The sequence below is a fragment of the Condylura cristata genome, unplaced genomic scaffold, assembly GCF_000260355.1.
Source record: "Condylura cristata isolate star-nosed mole 26May11 unplaced genomic scaffold, ConCri1.0 scaffold00005, whole genome shotgun sequence".
In the NCBI taxonomy this organism is placed as follows: Eukaryota; Metazoa; Chordata; class Mammalia; order Eulipotyphla; family Talpidae; genus Condylura; species Condylura cristata.
In genome coordinates this window covers 60,850,736-60,875,744 of record NW_004567106.1, presented here as the reverse complement: position 1 = coordinate 60,875,744, position 25,009 = coordinate 60,850,736, and the positions used below count along the sequence as shown (strand labels likewise).

At 40.4% G+C, this 25,009-nt stretch overlaps 1 protein-coding gene and 1 long non-coding RNA gene across 6 annotated transcripts in view; both read right to left on the bottom strand.

Moving 5' to 3' along the window:
* Nucleotides 1-7,656, bottom strand: part of MKLN1 (muskelin 1, intracellular mediator containing kelch motifs) — a 122,243-nt gene extending 114,587 nt beyond the window's left edge. For both annotated transcript variants that reach the window (XM_012720938.1, XM_004677056.2), the window contains exon 1: nucleotides 7,471-7,656. In XM_012720938.1, coding sequence (XP_012576392.1) covers nucleotides 7,471-7,568 — 98 coding nt within the window. In that variant the 5' untranslated portion in view covers nucleotides 7,569-7,656. The remainder of the gene's footprint in view (nucleotides 1-7,470) is intronic.
* A 7,672-nt stretch (nucleotides 7,657-15,328) lies between these two features.
* The window catches only part of LOC105853240, a 151,970-nt gene continuing 142,289 nt past the window's right edge, over nucleotides 15,329-25,009 (bottom strand). Inside the window, exon 6 of one of the 4 annotated variants that reach the window (XR_001145094.1) lies at nucleotides 15,329-15,855. This is a non-coding gene — a long non-coding RNA (uncharacterized LOC105853240). The remainder of the gene's footprint in view (nucleotides 15,856-25,009) is intronic. The other 3 variants (XR_001145092.1, XR_001145088.1, XR_001145090.1) reach the window with 3 other exon arrangements.

Below are 25,009 nucleotides of genomic sequence, written 5' to 3'. Positions count from 1 at the left end.
TTGGGCTTCAGTGGCACTGCTTTAGACCAACTCCACAGGGTGGGCATTTACCCACAAGGACAGAAATAAATATGGATGTTTATCTGGAAACTATTTTAAGTATTTACTCTCTCTTCTCTCTATTGCACACTAATTTTATTAAAGTTATTTTCTATCAAAGATTTTACATACTGAAAGTATGTTTTGTCTTTATACAGCAGATGGCAGAACGTGCAGGTTTGGGGCTCTTGGCACTCCTCATTTTGTCTGCTACCAGAAAAACAGCAGTCATCCCAAAGTCCCTGTATCAGGCCCCAAAAATCATTTATTGAAAGTCTACCATATTTACCTAAAAGTAAATGCAAATTATAGAGCAATTTTCCTATGGGGGGGTAACATAATATAAAACCACTTAGCATTTGATCAACATAAAACGTATATCTACATAAAAGGAAACTAATGATGCTCTGAGAAGAATCACAAAGGTCCAACTTTAGGCGCCAGCTTTGCAAATTCAATTTCCAGTCCTCAATCAACTCTTAATACTTTTACCCTATCACAGTTGTCTTTATTTTTCTTAAATTCTAAGACAACAGGACAGAAAATATCAGAAAGCTCAGTGGCCAGTAAGGTTTCCAAGCCAATCAGTACCTATTGTAACATCTGTTTAGGAAAAGGGAAAGGAAAAGTATAAAAAAAGCCAGCCTCAAACTAGTGATTCAGAACTCCTGGGCTAAGGGGAGCCTATAGGATTATTGTAATGAATCCTAAAATTTATATGCACCACACTGTCTACACACCAAATTTCAGAATTTGTTCTATTTTTTAAATGCATGATTAATAAAATCAAAATTCATTGAAGAAAAGAAATTATTAGGAGTAACGTAACTTCTAAATTATATAAGCATTCTCCAGATATCTCTAAGGATCTGCCTGACCGAAACCACATTCTTAATCCCAAATTACTAAGGATAATATCAAAATAAATTGAGGGTACCTAGAGACAGAAAGTTCCCTGAAAATAGACTATCTTCAATCCAACTATTCAATACCTAGGAACTAATCATAAATGAGTTCAAGATTTGTTGCTATATGGCAAAACATTAATTATAATGTTTAAACAACAAAAACATCCCAGAAAGTCTAACATCCAATGATAGGGCACCAACTAAATGCCATGAAATCATTACATGAATTATATATCCATAACTAAAGACAATTGAGAATAACATGAGTAATAATTTATTATATATTAAGGAGGAAGAAGATTAGCAAACAGGACAATATCAAATTTAAAAATACATAGAAACAGAACAAAGTATCTGGAATAATATATCAAAGGATGACTATCTACATTTGGTTGATGGAAGGGTAATTTATATCTTGTTTCTGCGAGCCTTTATTTTACAAATGTTCCACAATAAACTTAGGATTTTTTTTATACATATTCATCTTCAAATGTGAAATTTTAAAATAGCTGGAAGAGGTTCACCTCCTGGCCTTTTACTCTGAACCAAAAGTCACATTTTAACTTAAGATACAATTAAAGACTAATAGAAAAAAAAGTAAACATTTAAAATGTATCAACTTGGGCCCTCCCTGGCGGCACAGCAGGTTAAAGCACAGCACTAAGAAGCCACTTCAGCATAAATTTGATATACACCCGGGAGGTAACCCACATGGCACAGCAGACCTCTCCTGACCCGCCCACTGCTCCCCTCAGCAGTGTACTTCATCTGATGGCCTATTCTGCTCCCAACTCTGTCTCTGGTGAATCCTCTCACGGCCCCTGCACCTCTGGCCTGTACCCTAGTTCTGTATGTATAAATAAATAAATCTTTTTTAAAAATGTATCAACTTTTACAAGCTAATCTATTTAAGTCTTTCCATAATATGTAAATAAGGGAAGAATCATTCCATATTAGTGAAACTGCCTAAATGTATTTCAAAAAAATACTTTCAGCCAACTGACTCATGAAAGGCAGTTCTCATCAGATATCATTAGATAGATGCAAATCAAAATCAGTGAGATTTTAACCTGTTAGAATGACTACATCAAAAAGTCAAGAAACAATAAGCACTGGTAAGAAGTGCTAAATAGTATCCCATGAGTATATGAGAAAAAGAAACCCTCATGCAATGTTAGTGGTAATGCAATTTGGTGCAGCTACTAGGGAAACAATATAAAGGGTTCCCAAAAATACTAGCAACTCCACCCCTATGTTCAAAGCAGTACTTTACAAATAGTGAAAATATGAAAACAACCTAAGTGCTTGCTGACAGATGATGTGATATATACACATGGGATACGATTTAGGAATTTAAATAAATGTACATTTCCATTTGTGACACCTTGAACAAACCTTGTGGGAATTAAGTAAAATAAGTCAGAAGGAGAAAGACAAATATCACTAAATTTCCTCAAATAGTCATTATATTATTCCTCAAATATCGGAGGAATATAAAAAAAACTAAGGAAGCAACAACAACAACAACAAAAAAAAAACAAGCCCTCAGACTAACAGAATAGTGGTTACCAGAGGAGCAGAGGAGCAGGAAGGGGTGAAATAGGTAGAGGGAACTGATTGGGTGGTGGCAGATGGTGACTGTACATTTGTTGGTGAGTGTGATATAACAGAAAAAATGCATCATGACTTTTCTGACAACCCAAAATCACCAAGTAAAAAACAGAACATCTAAAATCTATACAGTGTTGTAAACCAGTATGACTTTAATTAAAAAAGTAACTTTCAACGATCTTCCCAGTATACATTAATACATTAAAAACTGAAATGACAATACAAAGTATATCTAAGTATCTTTCCTTCTCTCTGTTCTCACCTTATAGCACTTCTTATCTGTATTCCCAATTGGCTATACACTATGCTCATGTAAAATACTGAAGCAGCTTTGTTAACAGAAGTTAGAGGTCCCATATCAGAATCCTATCTCCTACCCTTTCTACTCTCCGATCCTGGCAAGTTAATTACCTTCAGAATCTCAGTTTCCCTAGATGTAAAATAGAATCAAAATATTTATCAGAGATTTTTTTGTTTATACTAAAATGAAGAACACATGCTAAATGCTAACTATAGAAGAATAGAAGGTACCCAAAAAGTAGCAGAACACACAATATTTTTAAGTCAGAAAATTAAGCAAGTCCCTTGAAAACTAGATGACCTTGGACAAGTTCCTTAATCTGCTTCCTTATCTGCAATAACAGATATAATTCAGATCTTGCATGTTTATACTAAGGATGGCGATTGCATACAACCACACAAAGCCATCACAGAAGGCGCTCAGTAAACTGCAGTTAGCACCACTAGGTGCTACAGCAATACACAAGTGCAATAATAATCTGTTCAGAAAATATTTTCCCATGTAAGAATGTATATAATCCTAAGAATGAATCATCATTTAAAGTATACATTTGATTCCCAAATTTGGTGTAAATTTCAGGAAAAGTATAATACAGGCAAACTATTTTAAATAAGCTGAAAAAAGGCCACTTTGTTAGTTTCAAAGTAAAAAAAAAAGTGAAAAAGTGTTATCTATAACTAGACCTGCTTTAACATTTTTAAGGTCCAAATAAACCTAAGAATTAGAAGGGAAATAGATTTTTTTTCCTACTTTTTGGAAAATTCTAAGTCCTTTTGGAAAAAAATAGAGACCTGAATTTGTTTTAATGACTTCAAATGTCTTTACACAACTAAAATGTGTCTTTAATATAAAACTCTTTCAAATCTCTGAATTCCTGTCTCTACTGCTATGCAGAAGCAGAACAGCACTGTAAGAAAGACCATGGACTGTGGCCTTACTGCCTGAGTTCAAATCCTGGCTCTATCTAGTTTGTTACTGTTAGGAGTGACCAAATGGGGAGATTTACTGAGAGACTGGATATGGGCAGTAATAAATCAGGCTTTGCCTCCAATTAACGGGGTCTTGCATCCCCGATGGGACTAGATAAAGGTGATAACAAACTGGGCCTTACATCAAGGGACATAGCGATGAGTCACCCCTTTGGAATTTAAGTTTAAAATCTTTATGAGACCCTTCCCCCTATAGGGGTGGCAGTAGCTGCGGAACCTACTGTGGGGCTCTGTCTCAGCTGCTGTCCGAAAGCAATAAACTGTTTGCTCAGCCTTTCTGCCTTCCGTCTTTCTTTCTTGCAGCCGGCACAGAAGTTGGGGCAAAACAGTTACCTTAGCAAATCTTCACCTCTCCATGCCTCTTTCCTTATCTGAAAAATGGAGATTTCTTACACAAATGCTATAAGGATTAAAAGAGTTAATAAAATGTTCGTCAAGAACCAAGCACATGGAAAGAACACTGCAAGTATTTATCACTGTTATTGCTGCTTCATTATTATCCCATCCAAGTGCATAGATCTATAATCACTAACTCTGACTTGTAATCAATAAATATTGCTACTCTGTTGACAATTCAACAAGTGGCTTTGAGAGTGAGGGCCCTCCTTGGTGGCACCATGGGTTATAAAGCACAGCACTGTGAAGCTATCCACAGTCACTGCAGCATGAGTTCGATCCTCAGTCAGGGAGGAGACCCACCTGGCCTGGCAGACCTCTCTTGTCTCACCCACTGTTCTTCTCAGCAGTGTATTTCAGTCAATTCTCCTGTTCTGTTCTCGACTCTATCTCTGGTGAATCTTCTCATCCTCTACACCTCTGTCCTGTACCCTAGTCCTTGTATGCATAAACAAATTTTTTAAAAAAAAAAAGACAAAAACAAAAGTAAAGTGAAATGTAAACGACCTCAACATGTCACTGCCAGTAAAGATACAAGAACTGCTGTAAGATCAAATTTTAGGGCCTTTCCCCTAAAGGTAAAATCAATCCCATTTTTAAACTTCCTATCATACAAAGTTATAACAACTTTACTTATTAATAGATAGTACCAAAAAAGTTTTACAATTCAGGCTGGACACAAGACTCTCAAACTCAAGTACAAGCACACTCCTACAAAGAAGAGTCCATATTATACTTCTATTATAATAGTTTGCCACTTTAAAGTAAAACTATACTGTATGTCAAAAAGACACTGTCTATGTTAAACAAAACACTGAAAAATTAAAATCATAAAGTCAAATATGCATTAAATGCAATTTTATAACTGTATGAGAAAATTATAGTAAATATTCCCAATTTCAAGCACTGTCTTCTAGCTCCAGTGTTCTGTTCATTCAAATCCAGGGTAACTAGTCATAAGTCAAAGTAAAGTTGTCATCATCTAAATCATTTCCTGTACTTTTTCTTTTTATTCATATTCATAATTCAGGGCCCTACACCAGAAGCATAAGTGAAATTCTGAATAGAGGCTAACTCAGGAAACTAACCATGAAATCAAATAATGCCAGTTCAATTCCCAATTAACCTGGGTATTGAACATGCTACTGATCTTCGGATTTAAGACCATGTTAGTACTGAAAATCAGGACTCAAGTACCAAGGGTTACATTTCAACCAGTGCTGAGCATTAGCATGTTTAACTGGCTAACTCTCAAATTAAAAGTTGTATTCCAGCATCAACCAGGGATACAGTCATAGAACAGTCATCAATAGGCCGCACAGGCCAGATCAGTCCACAAGCCACTTGGCAATTTTCACCAAACCAGATCCTCCTGAAGAAGAGAACAATGGGCTGGCAGTCAGGTTAGATTTCTTTAGCCACAGGTCCATTTTGAGACTGACTGACTTGGCTAGAAAAACCAACTTAGAAGAAAATGTAAAGAATTTCTGAAATAGGCCCTCCCTGGTGGCGCAGCGGGCGTTTTAACACAGCACTAAGAAGCTTAAGCCACTTCCACATGAGTTCGGTCCCTGCCTGCCCCGAGGAGATCCACATGGCACTGCAGACCTCTCCTGACCAGCCCGCTGCTCCCCTCAGCAGTGTACTTCGTCCATCTGCCTGTTTTACTCCCCAGTCTGTCTCTGGTGAATCCTCTCACCATCCCTGCACCTCTGGCCTGCACCCCAGTTCTGTATGCAATAAATAAATCAATCTTAAAATTTTTTTTAAATATAGATGGAAAATGCCTTAGCGTATACTTCACAGATCTCACTTTATTTATAAAAAATATTAATTGCAAATTGTTTTGTTCATAAAATCATTCCTGGGCCCTCCCTGGTGGCGCAGCGGGTTAAAGCACTGCACAAGGAAGCTTAAGCCACTTCCGCATGAGTTCGATTCCCGCCTGCCCCTGGGGGGGTCCACATGGCGTGGCAGACCTCTCCTGACCCGCCTGCTGCTCCCCTCAGCAGTGTACTTCGTCGATCTGCCTGTTCTGCACCCCACTCTGTCTCTAGTGAATCCTCTCACCCTCCGCATCTCTGGTCTGTACCCCAGTTCTGTATGAATAAATAAATAAATCTTTAAAAAAAAATAAATAACAGACTCTGCTTTAAAAAAAAAAATCATTCCTGGGTTTCTGAGAAAATGGTCCAGGGAGACAAGTAGCACTTTTTTCAGGATCTGCACAGATCTTAAAACACTAACTGAGCTAGTTTCTCTACCTACATAGAAAGTGGAATGATACCTGCTCCCTCGTTCAAAGGAAGTCCAAGTAAGTAAATAAATGCACTTTCAGCACTTCAAAAGGAATTTGCTACAGAAAACCACCATCCGTAGCATGATCTATGGAATTGCATTAAAAAGCAACGCTTTTTAACATCTAAAGCAAGGATCCAATTCAGTGCTGGAAGTCAAATTCATTAATGCCAGCTATTCCTACCCATCTGGGAAACTGACCAGGTCTATACTGACCCGCCTTCGAGTGAGCCACAACATAATGGAACTCCGCTGCGATGTCCCTCCAGCCGGCTCCCTACCTTTCTCAGAACTACCAGAGAGAAAAGCCACCCTTGCAAATCCCACAACGCCTCCCCACTGGCAAGCATTCCGACCAATTCTTAACTTTTCAGCCTTCTTTGACTTTACCCCTGCGAGGGTGCTGATCACTTTTAACGACACTCCTCCCCTCCAGAAGAGTCACTCTGCTCCCTCCGCTTTATTTATTTACACTTTGTCTCAGCCACAATCCAGAACTGCCCCAGCCTGCCGCCACCTGGGATGACCGAGACTTCATCAGCAGTGTGCCCGGCGGCCAGACCCCAAAAGGTCTCGACTCCTGCCCCACTTCCCAGATCCACCCGCCCCCCAAAGCCTTCCGCAACCCCCAAATTCCGAGCGCAGCATCTCCGGCTCCCCGTTGTCCTACGGGCTTAGGACCTGAACTCCACCTCGCCGCGTCCCTCGCCCCCTCGTCCCCTCGCTGTCCGGACCCACATCCCTCCTCAAGGCGGGAACTGGCCAAGCGCTCCGCCTGGACCGAGACTCCGGAGACTCTGGAGGCCGCGCGTCCCCCTCACCAGGCCCCACCTGGGCCTCCGGGCTCAGCTGTCCTCCACTGCCCCCCTGGCTCAGCCTCGCTTGCTCCCGAAGCGTAGGGCAGCGCCAGACCAGGCCCGGAACTTACTCGGGAAGATAAGTGGAGGAGAAGGAGCTCCACTTGTGTAGCGCGTAGGGCAGAAGCCGGCACTCGGGAGCCGCAGCGACAGCCCCGCCAGCCGCCATCTTGTCAGCACCGTAGCGGCCGCCACCGACTGCCAGCTGCGCTGGGTGGAGGGAGGGGCGTGGCCTGTTCTTAAAGGGGCCGCGGCCCGTCTCCGCTGTCCGTCTGCTCGGGGTGGCGCCGGGTGGCGCCGGTTCCGCTGAGCGCTGGGCAGAGGCGTGCGCAACGACGCTGTTCTCTGTCAGCGTTGGGGTCGCTGAACCTTCCTTCCTGACCCGCCGAAACTGCTACCTGGCCGGAGTTCTGAGGGGCTCTTCTGTGAGGCGTGGCGGGCAGTGGCGCCAAGAACTTTTCTTACGGGCGGAGGTAAGGGGAGAAGCCAAGAATATGAGGAAAAAAGCAAGAAACTGTAGTTATGGGCCAAGAAGAGAAAAGGAGAAGACGGAGCGGGAGAAGGGGACGGACACCTTCGCGATTTGGGAAGCCGCTGCCTTGTCCAGGTTGGCGCACCTTTCAGGAAGCAGCGAGAAGGGAACTGGAGCAGCTGGCTCGGGCCCTTTCCCTCGGGAGCGGCCTGGTTTGCAATGTCTCGTCAGGCCTTGCAGAGTCCGCAGCCGGGCAGGGAGCGGCTGGGGGGTCCCCTGTCCTTTTGCACCCCCACCCCACCACGGCACTGTGACTGAGGGCTGGGAGTCCTCTCCTGCTCTACCCGAGCGGTCTTGCTCAGAGATGTCATTCACCGTCTGACCAGAGAAATCCTTCAAGCCTTGGAGAGCCCGGTGTCATCTTTAAAATCTGCCCACTTTTAACAGAGACCGAAATTTAGACCCAGAAAAGTTCAAAAGGACAGGAGACGGGTGTCTCCAGGAAAAGGCCCAGGGAGGGATGGCCCTTGCATGCTAAATGTCACATGGGCCCCTAATCAGCTTCTTGTCCGTACAGGAACTGGCCACGCTATCTGCAGCTTTAGATTATGCTCCCGTGGAGGACCTGTGGTCAGGGCTGGTCATGGCTCCCGCTGCCATTGTCCTGGCGGGCATTGTCCGAGAGGGGCTGTTTCTGCAAGCCTGGACAGCCTCATCATCTCCACCTGATGGATGGAAAAACTCAAGCTAAGAGTTTCTCAGTGAATGACCAAGTGAGTCCACACACCTCAATAATTGCATTCTCTTGCTATCAACAGTGGTCACCCTGCCCAAACCTCACATCTTTCCCTGACTTCCTTTTAAACTTAGCAGTGGCCTCACTGGTATGTCAGCTCCAGAATGTGCAACTTAAGCATAGGTTAAACTTTAAAATGACATGCGTTTTATAGGGGCAGCAGGTTGGAAGAATATATCATTCCTTGAGGAAAGGCTATGACCCAGTTACTCTAGTTGGGGAATTTCTAGAGACTCTAGGGAAGGCCAAAGAAAAGAGATACCTTAAAGTTAAAAAATTAAGATGGCAACTCAGTTAATTCACATTGGGCCCCAATTTGCTTATGAGATCTCTTACCTTAAGTAAGTAGAGTCTTTATTCTTTCCCAATCATACAGTTAGTGGCTCCTAAGAGATCTTTTTTCAAAGGACAGATAAGCCACTTCTCCCTGCTATGTAAACCTTTCAGTGACTTTCTACATCCCTTTGGATAACATCTAAAGTCTTAGTCAAGGCCCTTCATGTTCTCCTAGGATTACCTCAGCAGCTTTCTCGCTTTCTCCCTTCTCCTTTGCACTCTTCTCCAGCCACACTACGCTAACATGCCGAATTGGCTCCTGTAATTCTGAGCTCTCTCTGGCCTCCATGGCTTAGTCTAACGCAAGCCAGGACTTCCCCCCTTCACCTGACTAACTCCTACTTGTTTTTTAGATTCTCTCATTCTGAAAAATCATTCCTCACCACCTGTTTTGGACTTAGGTGCCATTTTCTACATTTCCCTTGTCACCCTGAGTTTCCCTCCATAGAAAACATCACAATATATTTTAATCTATTCTTTATTTCCTGTTCTTTCTTCCTAAGCTATAACTCCCATGAAGATCAGGAGTCATTTGTATCTTGTCCACTGTTGTATTCTCAGTCCTGTTTGTATGTTTAACACAAATAAACACTGAATAAACATTTATTGGAAAATGAATTGTGCTAAAAGAGGATATGGGTTACAAAGGGAAAAAAAATTGCCAAAATTTCTCAGACAGCATTTATCCCTGAGGTGTGATTGCCAGGATGACACAAAGACCCAAGATAGTATTCCCTGCAGCACAGAGTCCACAAATGGTCAAATAATATAAAGCACTCACATGTTAACATAAATAAAGACAGAAATATTATACTAAACTCGAAATGTATGTAAAAGGTTAGGATGAAATAAAAGACTTAGGAAATTTCAAAACCTGCAGGAGCCTACCAGTAGCTCAGATTTCTTAGGGGTATACCTTTACTTCCATTTTGGCATTGGGGCATTACCTTAGATAATGGATATTATAGTAAGAATAAGAGGGCAGGACTGGAAACTGTCCATAGCCCTTTACTCCCTTTACTTCCCCCACACTTCAAAGGAACACATTGATGACCTCATGGAGAACTGAACCATGGATCATCATTTTTCAGGCATCAGTAGCTCTTGTAACATAATTACCTTGTCATCCCCTAAAGGCAATCATTGTTTACTTTCTGATGCCTTATCAGTATGCTTCTCATATTAAATATCTGCTAGAGAATAGCTGATTTATTTGGTTTGTCATCTTTTGCTATCTTTTCCAGCAAAAAATAGCATTTATTGATAGTCTATGATATGCCAGACCCTATCCTAGATGCTAGGGTAATAGAAAAATAGGGTCCTACTTGCACAGCATATACATTCCATTCAGACAAATTATAATACACTAAATGTAAATCAATAAAATAACTCCAGCTTATATTTTAGTGGCTAAGAAAGGACTATTTGGAGAAGGATAAAAGATAGCTACTCTAAGAAGGTAATATTTGAGTTAATCTAGGCAGAAAGAATAAGCCAGTGCAATAGACCTGAAGAAGGAAAGAGGTTGGCATGTTCCAAAAAGAAAAAGCATAACTGAAACACAGTAATGGAGGAAAGTGAAGTCATAACAAGTAGGACCCTAACTGTGATGGTAAGCAGCCATGGCACAGCAATATGAAGGAGAGAGCTGTGCAGGATTTAAGCCAAGGAGTAGCATTGAGTACTACCACGTTTTTTAAAAGATCAGAAAGTGGGCCCTCCCTGGTGGTGCAGTGGGTTAAAGCACAGCACTAAGAAGCTAAAGCCACTTTATCATGAGTTCGATCCGCGCCCCAGAGGTGAGCCACATGGCACAGCAGACCTCTCCTGGCCTGTCTGCTGCTCCCCTCAGCAGTGTACTGCATCAGTTGGCCTGTTCTGCTCCCGACTCTGTCTCTGGTGAAGCCTCTTACCGCTCTGGCCTGTACCCCACTTCTGTATGCACAAATAACTAAATCTTAAAAAAAAAAAATCAGAAAATGGGCTAGAGAAAAGCAAGAATTAAACTGAGGAGACCTGTCAGGAGATTCTGCAAAAAGTCAGGCAATAAGCAATGATGGCATGAGCTAGGAAAGAAGATGTCAACTCTAGAAAGAAAGACTCTACCACCTGTGGCAGCCTTCTACAAAAGGGGAATGTAGGGACATAAAAACAGGGCCTAGTGTCTGGAAGGAAACCTAGAATATATGTTGAAAATTTTAGTTTTAATACCAGTTTGACAAGTATTCCAGGTATGAGATCTTGGGAAATTCACTTAACTCACTCTCATTTTCCACCTCTAGAATAAATTAATTTAGTAAAATCTATGCATGTACTTCACAAGGACATACTGAGGATCAAGTGGAGGAAGGAAACAACTACTGTGTGCTAGCCTGTTGATTTCCAGGTAATAGGAGTTCTCATTTAATTTTCACAGAATATCAGAGAAATAGTTACCTTTCTCATGAATGAGGGAATTAAGACTCAGAAAGGTTAAATAAGTGTTTATAATCTCCAGTTTGCCCCTCCAGAAATGCAGGAGGAGAAAGCAAATGAGGTTGGGGTGTTTGTTCCCCTAACTCCTCACCTATAAGGTCACCTCCGTCTGGCAGCCCCTTTCAACCAAGGCCTCTCCACGGAGCTCTCTCTGGTGTCGGTTCCAGCAGCCCTTGCTTCCTGTGATTCCCCTGTGTTTTCTCACACCTTTATATATAGGCCTTTTGTTAGAGCTTCTCAAATTCCCCAATTTGAAAATGCTGTTTCTAGTTGGAACCCTTACTAAAACATTAACTTCTCAGAGGAGATACGTTAGTCAGCAATAGGGCTACACAGTCTGTGGTTCAAAAACCCATCCTGTTTGATTGCATCCCATTCTTCTCAGGTGAGAAGAGACTTCCTAAAATGCAAGGTGCAGCACTCTTCAACTCTAAGATTGTTTCCAAGTAACAAAGCCTAGTATTGTGAAAAGCAAAACAAGTAAAGCTAATTTTATTTATTTGCTGGAAAAGCAATACACCAGTTGGCTAAGGAGGGCAAAGTTGATTTTAATTGTTAGGAAGGGGTTTCATGGTTGTTAAGCTAATTAAAGGTTAAAACAAACTAAATAGACTGGAATAAATCTACAGTTCTATACCTGATTGATTAAAACAAACCTATAATCCACTGGTGAGGAGGGGGAAATAAACAACCTTCAGATAAATCCTGAACGGTCTTGCTTTAATTACCAGGGCCAGTCAAAGTCATGGTTCCTTTAACAGATATAGCCTGTTAGGAAAGATTAAGCACAACAGTTTTCCATATGCTATCTCCTAGACAAGATCTGCCAAAAGTAGAAGAATTTCCTTTGATAGTATGATGCAACAGGTAAAGAAATTAATACCTAAGTATGTAGGTGTCATATCTGAATCTAGAACAGAGTAGTCTAGTTCTCAGTCACTTTTGTCCTAATTTAATTAATAGGAACTTTTTTTAAAAAGATTTATTTATGCATACAGAAGTGGGGTACAGGCCAGAGGTGCAGGGGCAGTGAGAGGCTTCACCAGAGACATAGTGGGGAGCAGAACAGGCCAACTGACAAAGTACACTGCTGAGGGGAGCAGCAGGTGGGTCAGGAGAGGTCTGCTGTGCCATGTGGGTCACCTCCGGGACAGGCGGGGATCAAACTCATGCTGAAGTGCTTTAGCTTCTTAGTCCTGTGCTTTAACCCACTGCACCACTAGGGAAGGCCTAATTAATGGAAACTTTTTAGGACTATGTTATTCTTCTTAAAATTCTCTATAACTGGCACAGAATAGATACTTGAGAAACAGTAGATACTCAAGAAATTGCTCCTGAATTAAATCTCTTAGGTTTTTCTGATTTCTTCTCACAAGAAGAATTTTATTTACTTGCTGGAAAAGCAATACGCCAGTTGACTAAGGAGGGCAACGTTGTTTTTAATTGTTAGGAAGGGATTTCATGGTTGTTAAGCTAATTAAAGGTTAAAACCTTTTAAAGATTTATTTACTTATGCATACAGAACTGGGGTACAGGCCAGAAGTGCAGGGGTGATGAGAGGACTCAGCAGAGACAGAGTGGGGAGCAGAACAGGCCAACTGATGAAGTACACTGCTGAGGGTAGCAGCAGGCGTGTCAGGAGAGGTCTGCTGTGCCATGTGGATCACCTCCGGGGCAGGCAGGTATCAAACTCATGCTTAATTTAGATTGCTATAACAAAATCAGCAATCTTAAATGGACTTAAGCAGCAAAGATTTCTCACAATATGGAGAGTGGAAAGTCCAAGATCGAGGTGCCAATAAATTTGGTTTCTGATGAAACTTCTTGCTGGTTTGTAGTCATCCTTTTAGTTCTACCCCTGGTCTCCCAAAATCCATGTTCCTCTCATTTGCTATTCATTCCATCCAAACAGCCCCCAAAGCCTTGACTCTGCCCAATATGAGCTCTAAAGTCCAGTGTCTCACATAAATCATTTCACCAGATAAGGATGAGACTCATCCTAAGGCAAAAAATGTTCTAACCATGAATCAGTGAAACCAAAGATGAGTAAGATAGACCTTCCCTTTCGGAGTGATGAATCACCCAGTAGACCCCAAACCTAGCAAGGCAAATTCGATGAGATCACAAGGCAAAGCTTAAAAATAATTCCCTTTCACTCTATGTTCTACCTTTAGCCTTAAGATCCCTATGGGGTGGTGATCCTGCCCTGACAAGTCTGCAAGGCACACACTTGAGTTCCAGCTAGTGGTAACCACCATGTAAGTTTCCAAGCAGTTCTGCCCACAACGCTCAAGTAGTGACTCTTTGGTTGGCGTTTCCCCCTTTTAAAACCTTGGTGGCAGCCCTGATGATCCTTGAATTGCCTTTAGGATTATTCGTCACTTGTCTTGAAGAACAGTCTATGATCCCAGTCCTGTAAAATACAAGCAATCCTGTCTCTATTCCCTTCAGTTCACACTGGCCATGTTTCTGCTGGGGTGATTGACACAGTCTGTGGTCACATCCACACTTGTCTCCTCTTAACCAGAGCCTTAATGTTCTCTTCCAAACATGCTTTTAATTTTTGTGATATGGAGGTGCTGAGAATTTTCCAGATCTTTTAAGTTCTAATTCTTTTTTGCTGAACAGGAACTAGTTTAGCAAATTCCTTTTGTTCAGGAATTCCTTTTGTGAATTCATTTCTCTCTTCTCACATTTTGCTATAAGAAGTCAGAAGAGGGCCCTCCCTGGTGGTGCACTACAAAGCTAGCCAAGACTCTGCACTAGTTCAATCCCCTGCCAAAGAGCTGACCTACATGGCACAGCAGACCTCTCCTGTCTCACCCGCTGCTCCCCTCAGCAGTTGACTTTGTCAGTCTGCCTATTCTGCTCCCCACTCTGTCTCTGGTGAATCCTCTTACCACCTCTACACCTCTAGCCTATACACCAATTTTTTATGAATAAATAAGTCTTTAAAAAAAAAAGTCAGGAGAAAACAAACCACTTGTTCAATAGTTTGTTTGGCTACTCAGCTAGAGGTCCAATTTCTTCATCATTTGCAAATTCCCCCTTCAACAAAATTTTATAGAACACAAATGCAAACCAGCCCCATTCCTTGCTATTTTACAACCAGGATGACCTTTCTTCCAGTTTCCAATAATATGTTCCTGTCTGAGACCAGAATGACCTCAACCATGCTTATTTCTGTCAAGATTCTCTTCAGGATTATTTATGTATCCTCTAAGGTGGAAGTTTTCCTCTTTTTCTTCTGACCCATCACTAGAATCATCTTTAATGATCCTTTCATTGCAATATTGCTTTTTTTAGCACGCACCTCTACCTACTGTTCAGTTCCAAAGCTGTTCCCACATTTTTAGATATTTGTTGCAGCTGCACCCTCACTTCTGTTTACCAATTTCTGTTTTAATCAGGTCAGGCTGCTAGCAAAAATGACATAGATGGGTAGCTTTAAAACAAACATGTATTTCTTATACTTGGATCCTGGGAAATCCAAGATCAAGGTGCACATCGACCAGGCATCCTATAATAGTACTATTACTTGTTTGCAGACGGCTGCCTTCCTGCTGTGTCTTCACATGGTAGGAAAGAGGAGCTCTGGAACCTTCACCCCATATAAGAGCACTACCATGATGTCATCTAAACCCAACTACCTCCCAAATGCCAACAGCCCCACCTAATATGATCACATGGAGGGTTAGGGCTTCAATGTAAGATCTTTGGGAAAAACACTAAGTTCAGTTCATAGCACTAAGGTATGATTACATTTTAGAAAAAATAAAAGATGTTTATTTAGAGAGCATCTATAGGTCAGAAGACTGGAAAGAATTAAAGACATGGGGAGCTGTGTCTTTTTAAACACTTTTGGTGAATAAATGAAGAAAGTCACCATGAGGATTAGAAGAGTACTTTTCCCAGTATGACTCCCAATTCGTCTTCACTACAGCCCTGCAAAGAAATTCAGATTTTTGCAGGTTAACAGTCATTAAATTTATATGTTCCCTCCTTTCTATTATACAATTCTCAAATATATGCGGTCTTACTATCACCCAGAATTAAGAAACCCGAAGACCAAGGGAGCAAATCTGATGTATTTGTTTCTGTCTCAGTCTTACTCCTCTCCTTTTTTCATGCTCATTGCTTTCAACTTGATTACTGTTGTTTGAAATCATTTCTTTGAGCATAATGCTGCCCGATGAACAGATGAAATGCAAACGTCATTTTGTTTGCTAAGTCATTTATTTTCTATGACAAAGACACTTCAGCCCTACATCAGTCTTTGCCCAAGACACAGGTGCACTTGAGAGGAGCTTCAGGTATCAAGCTTGGGTCTGTCTTCTCCCAGGAGGTGGCAGCAACAGCAGCAGCAGCCTCAGCCTGCTGGAAAAATCAAACAGAATTCATCTTGTGCCTGTTGGCATCCAAACCAAGAAATTCCCAATTCCAGAGACCACTTTATCCCTCCTGTGGTTTGCTGAGCTTGGTTGGATCTGGGGCATAAGGAGTGCATAACTGGCAATGATTCCTCTCATAATTGCCCAGTGTTTTTTTTTTATAAACCAAGCTGTGACCTTGAAGCTTGTATGAAGGAGGACTGGAAGTCTCTGGGGAGGAAAAGAGCTTCAAAAAAAAAAAGTAACTTAAACACATATATCCACTCAGGCAAAAATCCAGAGAACCCCAGCTCAGATTCTAGACCTGGCCTTCCAGCTACTAGCCAACTGACCTCGTCATTGAATATGTCAGAGCTGCAATTTCCTCATCTACTCATTATAGACTGGTGATCTTTAAGGGCTAGCTAATTCTTAAATTATGAGTTACTGAACTTTGATTTTCTGGATTAAGTAGGATTGGGCCTTCACCTTTCAGAATTTTTAAAATCTCAGACACAACACAGTAATACTGGTTCCAAGTTAATCCCAGGTGAGTACATATCCTGGTTTGCTGTATACTGCCAGCTGCATAGAAGGCAGGCAGGAATCCCAGGAAATGTCTACAAGCCACATAACTGTGGATGAACTATGAACTGCTGGGGATTGCTTTGCAAATTACCACATCTAAATGAAGCTGACAAAATAATATTTCAAGAAGCAATTAAAACCGATTTCTAGTATATTTGGAACCAAAAGGCCTTTTGGGAAAAGTGAAATTGGCTTTAAGAAAAACCCTCAGGGTAGAGATGTTTGAGGTTAAGGAGACTTAAAATCAGGCTATTTCAATGCTTTATCCCATTGCCACAGTCAGGCCTCACCCCCATCATTGTGAATGAGATAAAACTAACTACATTGTTTTCCCCCTTCTTCATCTACTCACTCTTACCTTCCTTTGCTGAGTTGCTTAAACTTTCATCTATTCATTCGGTAAACAATTATTGGACACCTAGTCTATCTCAGATGCTAGAAATACACTTGAAGATGTTTACAGTCAAGTACTCAGTAAATGTTTGATAACCAAGACATTTGGAAAAGATTACCACATAAAATATAAAGTAAATAGAAGGCATGTTGATGGTAGTGGTAGCATTACCTCTATAAGGCTACAGACCAAATATATTTCCTAATTAAAGCTATCCCAGAGCATAGTAAAGATTAATACCATAGTTGACAAGGGACTGGGCCCTATAGGACTCTCAGGGCAACCCTAACTTCCTATTTCATGTGAGAGTCACAAGGATCAAGAATCTCTGACTCCAGAAGACTACTATAAATGGGAATATGTGAGCAGATATAAAAGGACCAGGCTAACTGGGGACACTTCCCTCCTCTCCCTTTTCCCTTAGAGAATATTAGCACAGATGATGGACAGGTGAAATAAATTTCACTGTTATTTAAACAGAGAAACTGAACAGAAGGAAATGGGGAATGTCAGAAATAGTAGACCATGACTGCAAATTATGGAAAAGGAGACACAGATCCAGCTTGAAGAGCAGGCCAGAGAGTAAGGAAGGCAAAGGTTTCTGGTGGGACAAGGGACTGCACTGAGCTATATCATACTGCAAAAGCAGAAAGGGATTATTTTTCCTCATTCCCCTATATTTCAGCTCAATTTGAGAAGGTCATCTCCAGTTTTGTCTTCAGAGAGACACCAGATGCCCTCAGAATAATCAGGTCAAATCATTTCTCAAATACAATTTTTTATAGAGACCTTTCTTATCTTGATAATTTTGATATATTTTCTTCCTGTATATATCTAAATAAGCTCAAAATGGTCTTCTCCCTCCACCTCCATAACCAGTTTCCAGCAATGACAGTTATTAAATAAATATCACAAAGGTCAACTACCTCTGGACTTTGGCTTAATTTTATCCAATTTAATATTTAGGTCACTGGCCTTATAGTCCCTCAAATAGCCAGCATTACCATGGGATTCTCTGGAGAACACATTCAGAGTGAACCCTCTAAGCAGTGGTTCTGTTTTTTTGTTTGTTTGTTTGTTTGTTTGTTTTTTAAGATTTATTTATTTATATGTACAGAACTGGAGTACAAGCTAGAGGTGCGCAGGGGTGGTGAGAGGAGACAGAGTGGGGAGCAGAACAGGCAGATTGATGAAGCACATTGCTGATGGAAACAGTAGGCGGGTCAGGAGAGGTCTGCCACACCATGTGGGTCACCTCGCTGGCCTGGGATAGAACTTGTGCTACAGTAACGGTAGTAACTTCTTAGTGCTGAGCTTTAACCTGATGCACCACCACAGGGGCCCAAACAGTGGTGCTTATGCTTGACTGCATGTTGGAATCACACAGGAGACTTTAACCACATCCCAGCCAATCACATAGCAGAGGTAGGGTGTAGGTAATGATATATATATATATATATATGTGTGTGTGTGTGTGTGTGTGTATGTATGTATATATATATATATATATATGTGTGTGTGTGTGTGTGTGTGTATATGTATGTATATATATATATATATATTTTAAGTTTCTCAAAAGATATCTATGTGCAGCAAAGGTTGAGAACCTTCTACCCTTAAGTCTTAGGATACTTCCAGGAAGGAAGCTGCTGGTAACTGACAATTGCACCCCCCTCTTCATTTTGGAATTTCTCCTGAGACATCAGTAGCTTGATGACTGCAATGGCAGCTCTTACAGACAGCCAACTCTATTTCCATTATGGCTTTCCAACTTTCTACCAGGTCTACATTAAAATAATTTCAGAACTTAGAGAGCTATGAGTAGTCATCAGTGGCTTCAAGTAATAGTGGAATAAATGTCATGCATTCATCCCACATTCATCCTAAAAACAAATATAACTTTTTATTTTTTAATTTTACAAAGGACTCAATCTTTTTCCTTTCCTTATCCATTTTTCTCTTCTGTTTCTTCTCTCCTCCTACATATCTCTCTCCTTCCCTTCTCTCCTGCCCTATTCCTGTCTTATTCTTTTCCCTCCTTGTTTATCTTTCATTATCCTTTGCATTTTTCTGTTCCTTCTTTATTTGACTTCATTTCCTTTACTCTCTATTCTCTTCCCCTTACCCACAATACACCTGTCATCCTTCCCACGTTCAGCTCCTAAACTGACTATGCTGTAGAACAAAACCATCTCAGATATTTGTAATTATTAAGTATGTTTGTTAATTTTAGGACTGTTTTAAAGATTATGAAAATACTGTATTTCTTTCTCCAAAGAGAAGAAAATTCCCATAGTTAGCACTCCTTAGGTACTAAAAATAATATGCTATTATATATATATATATAACATATTCTCATAGTTAGCACTCCTTAAATATTAACTAAAATGATATGTTATTGTCATAACATATTATTTTATAATAACATATTATTTTATAATATAGTAATATATAATAGTATGTAATAATTATTTTGTTATAACTTCCTATATTAACCCTAGTTTTTTTCATGTAGCTCAGTGACCCTTAACAGCAAAATAGTTCTCTGTTCTTCAATTGTCCTGACAACAGCTGACATCAATGTAAAAAGAGAAACAAGCTAAAAACAGTAGTTGAGTGTATGCACCATGAATTGCATATTCACTTGCAAAATCATCATCATCATTATTATTGTAATTGCAGAGGGGAGGCATTTAAATAATTGTTCAAAGTATCTTCTTGAGGAAGTAACAAAATCAGGGCCAGCTGTCACAAACCAACCTACAATAATAATCCTGTGTGTGCATCTTCAGTATTCATAGCAACTCTACAATAACAAATTTATGCATTTATCTAATGTCCTTAAACAACCTAAAAAATTACAAACAAACCTTGATCAGCTCCAGTATCTCATTTGGTAGTTGACCTGTGTTATTGAGTAGTGTCCCCGCACAACCTTATAATCATAAACCACCTAACAGAAGTTGCACCATCAATTTAATGACAAACTGGGTTGGGTACCTGGCATCTACCTTCTGTGTTATGGCAACACACCTAAGTATACAAGTAGAGTGGAAACCAGGTAGACAGATCAGCAGACAACTTAAAAAGTTTAGGAGAAATATCCATGAAGGTAGACGTGTTTTATTGACTTGAAAACGGTAAACAAATGGAAACTGTGAGAAAAGAGAAAGGTCTTCTTTTTAGTTTACTTGTGAAACCAGCCAAAAGCTTTTGAGATTTTTCTCTTCCCAAGATGCAGCTATGAAATGACTAATAGGAATTAAGGGAGCCTGCACCAGGAACTGAATGTACCACTTCACTGGGAACAGAAAGTGTTCCCTGATAGAGGTTATCCTCTCAGATTAGTACCTTGAGTGTTTTAAAGAGAATTGGCCAGATGCCAATAGGGAGCATTTATAAAGAGCAAGAATGATTCCAGCACCTTTGCAAATTTTCCCCATATCTCAGTACTTCTGAATCATATTTAGAAGAAAATATGTTCCTGAAGAAACCCAGCAAAGAGGAAAAGAGGAAGAGGGAGAAAGAAAATTTCCTTTCATAATGTTTTTCCCTTGCTGGGTCACTGTGACTTTCCAGTAGGAGTTTCCCTGAAAGCTTGGCCTGAGCAATGTAAGAAGGGTCAGTGATCTGGAACTGCTAAAGAAAGTTAGTAATACTTTGCTAATGTAAAAATCATATACTTAATTGCAGAGATTTAATACCAGGTATATATCTGCCTCCCCAGCTAAAATCAATTTGCTCACACACTAAAACAGCCTCATTCTGGGTTGTTTTTTTTTATCCTGTTTTAATAATTAAAATATTTTCTACAAATTTATCAGAAGAGGCACTGGTTGACATTTTGAAAGTAGTTTTAAGGTAGAATCTGTGTTTATTGTAAGATTAAGACACTACCACAATAAAAATAAACTCAAACTTCAAAAGGTTTAAAATGGAAAGAAGAATCTTCCCACTCTCTTAGCCCAAAGTAAGCACTGTTAACTATTTCTTGTGATTATTTTCATCTAAACATATAGAAGATATACACCACTTGTACACATTGCAAATCATACATGCATTTGCCCCATGTTGAGATGATAGATACATATATCTGTCTCTGCCCCTGGTTCCTGCCACAGAGCTGCTAAAACCATTGTAATTTCCTGAGTGATAAAATCATTAGGAGCATTTGTAGTTCTAATATTGGGTCTTCATGGTTCCTGACAGAGTTCCTAAATCCTTTGGGATTTCCAGGTGGTAGCAATGTCTTGTTCCAATATGGTGGGCTCCCAGGAGTTTACCGCTAAAAGGTAATCAAGCCATGATTACAAGTTTGGAAATTTTAGGTCTATAACCCAGTTTCCAAAAAGGACAGAGAGGCTAGAAAGGGACTTCATAGAAATTGAGTGTTATTTTCCAAGTAGCTTTTGCTATTCTTATTTTCTTTATGGAATAATTGCTCATATTCTTTGCCAATTTTCTACTCATTTTTTTTTTCATAAATGTGACACCTCTATATAATAAATATGCACTTTTTTCTGTTAGGTTACACATAATTTTTTTTTTCTGTGCCATTTGTCTTTTGGCTCTAATGATGGTGTTTTCTTCTTATCATGTTTGTTTTTAATATATAAAGTTTTGAATATTTTATATTAAAACATCTGCATTTCCTTTTGGGTTTTTAGTTTTGTCTTTTAAATATTAGGTCTCTTACAAGATGGGTCTCTCTTTAAAGTTGCCATTTGATTTGACTTCCACTATGTCATATGGTACAGGTTACAAAATTCTTAAGTTTTACTGTGAAAATAAGAAACATATAAAGTCAAGGTTAAGTCATTAACAGAAGGGAAGGCATGAGACCCCATCCTCTTACTGTCCTTGGCTGACCTGCTGGCCTCACAGAATTGTTTATGTTCTGGGAAAGGGAGCTCTGTCCTTCTTTTGGTCTCTTGTTTGATTAGAGCAAGTGTGAGAGTAACCTTATCAGTGAAAGGAAAAATCAGACTACTCTGACACTAGGCAGTCTGGATTTTGGTGTCAGCTATTTACCAGAGTTGCCTGGGAAACACACACAAGCTGCCCAGTACCTAGAGATTTGGTCCCTTAGAAGAGCACACAAGTAAAAAGGAAGCCAGTGGTCACATGGGAAGCTGAACTGTGCACAGCTGCTGAGACTGGGAGAAGCCCCCTTTCTCAACCCACACCAAGGTGAGCTAACTCATTGTCCAGGCAATACGAGATGAGCATTCAGACTTGTATGGAATAAGTCTGCTCTACATCATATTAAATTAGTAAAGAATTAGGCAACAGATACTAAATTTACAGTGAATTACCCTATACTCTTCACCTAGATTAACAATTAACAATTTGTCATCTTAGTTTTATTTGGTTTATAAAGTATACGTCTTTATCCATGAAGCATTTTGAAAGTTGATTATTTCATGACAGTTCACTCAAAATAATTCTGCATATGTCTTCTAAGAATGAAGGAATTCTACGTAGCTATGATACTATCTCAGATACAACAAAATCAATGATTCAATATTCTTAGTTCCATATTCAAATTTCATATCCAATTGTCCCACTAAGCCATCTTTTTTGACCCAAGATCTTAATAAAGGCTTTACATTGCACTTGATGTGTCTCTTTAGTGCCCCAAAGAAGGTATTTACTTGGAGATACTTTTCACACACACCTGGGAATCTACTGACATCTACAGGATAGACACAAAAGATGTCTGCCAAATATCCTACAATACACAGACAGCTACCCACACAAAGAATTAGCTGAGCTGACAAGAATATACCACAGCTCATTGTAACAGTTAGCTATCACTGCTTATTAATCCATCCCAAAAGTCTGTGGCATATTCACAACCTTTCACTAACTACTTCCAGTGGTCTGGGCTAGGGCTCAGTTGATTTTGGCTAGACTCATTCCTAGATCTGCAATTACTTGGCAGGTTGAGAGAGGCTGTCTGGTCTAAGATGACCTCACCTGAAGTGACATCCCCATTTGTCTATCATACCCAACAGGCTAACACTGACCTGTTATGGAAGACGCGGTGATCAAAAAAGAGTGGAAACGTGTATGGTCTACTGGTGTCTAGACTCAGAGCGGGCACCTACCTGGTCACTTCAAGTGCATTATTTTGGTTAAAGAAGGTAACAAAGCCAACCTAGATTGAAACAGTAGAGAAGTAAATTATGCCCTTGATAGTGGTTGCTACTACAAACTTATATAGCAAGGGGAGTGGACAGGGAAGGGAAGAATTGGGCCCATTGCAGACTATTAAAAACTTATTGCATGGTGCCCAGAGGTACATCAAGTCAAGTTACCCCATTAATAGTGGTGTTAAGTTTGACACTGACAACTTTCCTTGCGGAAGGGCTGTCTTTTCACAAGTGCAGTGATACTTTGATTCACTGTCTCTCCTGTTGTCATTGTATCATTTCTCTGGGGCTGCAGTAAAAATGTACCAAGTTGGAAGGCTTAAAACAATGGCATGTATTGTCTCACAGTTCCCAGGCTAGAAGTATGAAAACAATGTGTCGGACAGGATTCCCTCTGAAACCATGGGGTAGAATTCTTCCTTGCCTCTGTGTGTGTGTGTGTAGTTAATTTTGCTTTACATGGTTATCTGTGTTTTAGAGGAACAGGATCTTCCCCTTCCGTGTTACTTCACCACACCCACAGTACATGTCCATAGTCTTTTGTGCTCCCTCTCTACACTGTTCTCCAGTTCTCCCCCCTCTGGTAGTCTCAGGTCTGTAATCAGCTTTCTAGGGTTTGCTGGTAGCTTGGTTTTATTTAAGCCTTTGTTTGGTTCTCTGTATTCCACATATAAGTGACACCATCCAGTATTTGTCTTTCTCCTTCAGACTTATTGAGCTTAACATAATCCTTTCCATTCCAACCATGATGCCACAGTGGCAGAAACTTTTTTTTTTTTTCAAAGATTTATTTATTTATTTGTACAGAACTGGGGTACAGGCCAGAGGTGCAGGGGCAGTGAGAGGGTTCACCAGAGACAGAGTGGGGAGCAGTACAGGCAGGTCGATGAGTCACACTGCTGAGGGAAGCAGCGGGTGGGTCAGGAGAGGTCTGCCGCGCCATGTAGGTCACCTCTGGGGTGGGTATCAAACTCACACTGAAGCAGCTGCGACTCGCTTGCTGTGCTGTGTCCTAACCCGTTGCGCCACCAGGGAGGGCCTGGAGTTTGTCTTTTTTTAAGAGCTGAGTAGTATTCATTTGGCTATGTACCACATCTTTCGGATCCACTGGTCTGTATTTGGGCACTTAGGCTGTTTCCATAGTTTGACTATTGTAAATAGTGCTGCAATGAACAACATATAAGTGCATGTTTCTCATTGAATTCATGTTTTTTTTTTTTAAGATTTATTTATTTATTCATATGGATCCGGGGTACAGGCCAGAAATGTGGAGAGTAAGAGGATTCACCAGAGACAGAGAGGGGAGCAGAACAGGCAGATCAATGAAGTACACTGCTGAGGGGAACAGTGGGCGGGTCAGGAGAGGTCTGCCACGCCATGTGGATCTCCTCCCGGGCAGGCGGGAATCGAACTCATGCGGAAGTGGCTTTAGCTTCTTAGTGCTGTGCTTTAACCCGCTGCGCCACCAGGGAGGGCCCGAATTCATGTTTTTAATGTTCTTCAGGTAGATACCTAAGAGTGAAATTCTGGGCCCTATGGTAGATCCATTTTTAATATTGTAAGAAACCGTATACTGTTTCCCATAGGCTCTGAACCAGTGTGCGGAATTCCCTCTTTGCCTTATCCAGCTTCTGGTAGCTCTTCGGTTGCAGCTATAGTACATTATAAGCTGTCTTCACATAGACTATTCCCTATATCTCTGCATCTTCATGTGATTCTCTTCTTATAAGGACATCAGTCATATTGAATAGGGGTCCCATCCGACTCCAGTATGACCTCAGCTTAACTAATTACAATGACCCTTTTTCCAAATAAGGTCACATTCTGTGCAGGGGTGGGATAGGACTTTATACCTGTTATTTTGGGAAACATAATTCATCCTCTAACACCCATCAATCCTTCCACAGATAGTAATTGATTGAATCAGTTATTATCTAGGGAAATAAACAATTTTTTTCATAAGTCTTATCATTTCTTCCACATTTATTAGCTGACATTCTTCTATTAAGATAAAGCTTTTGTTT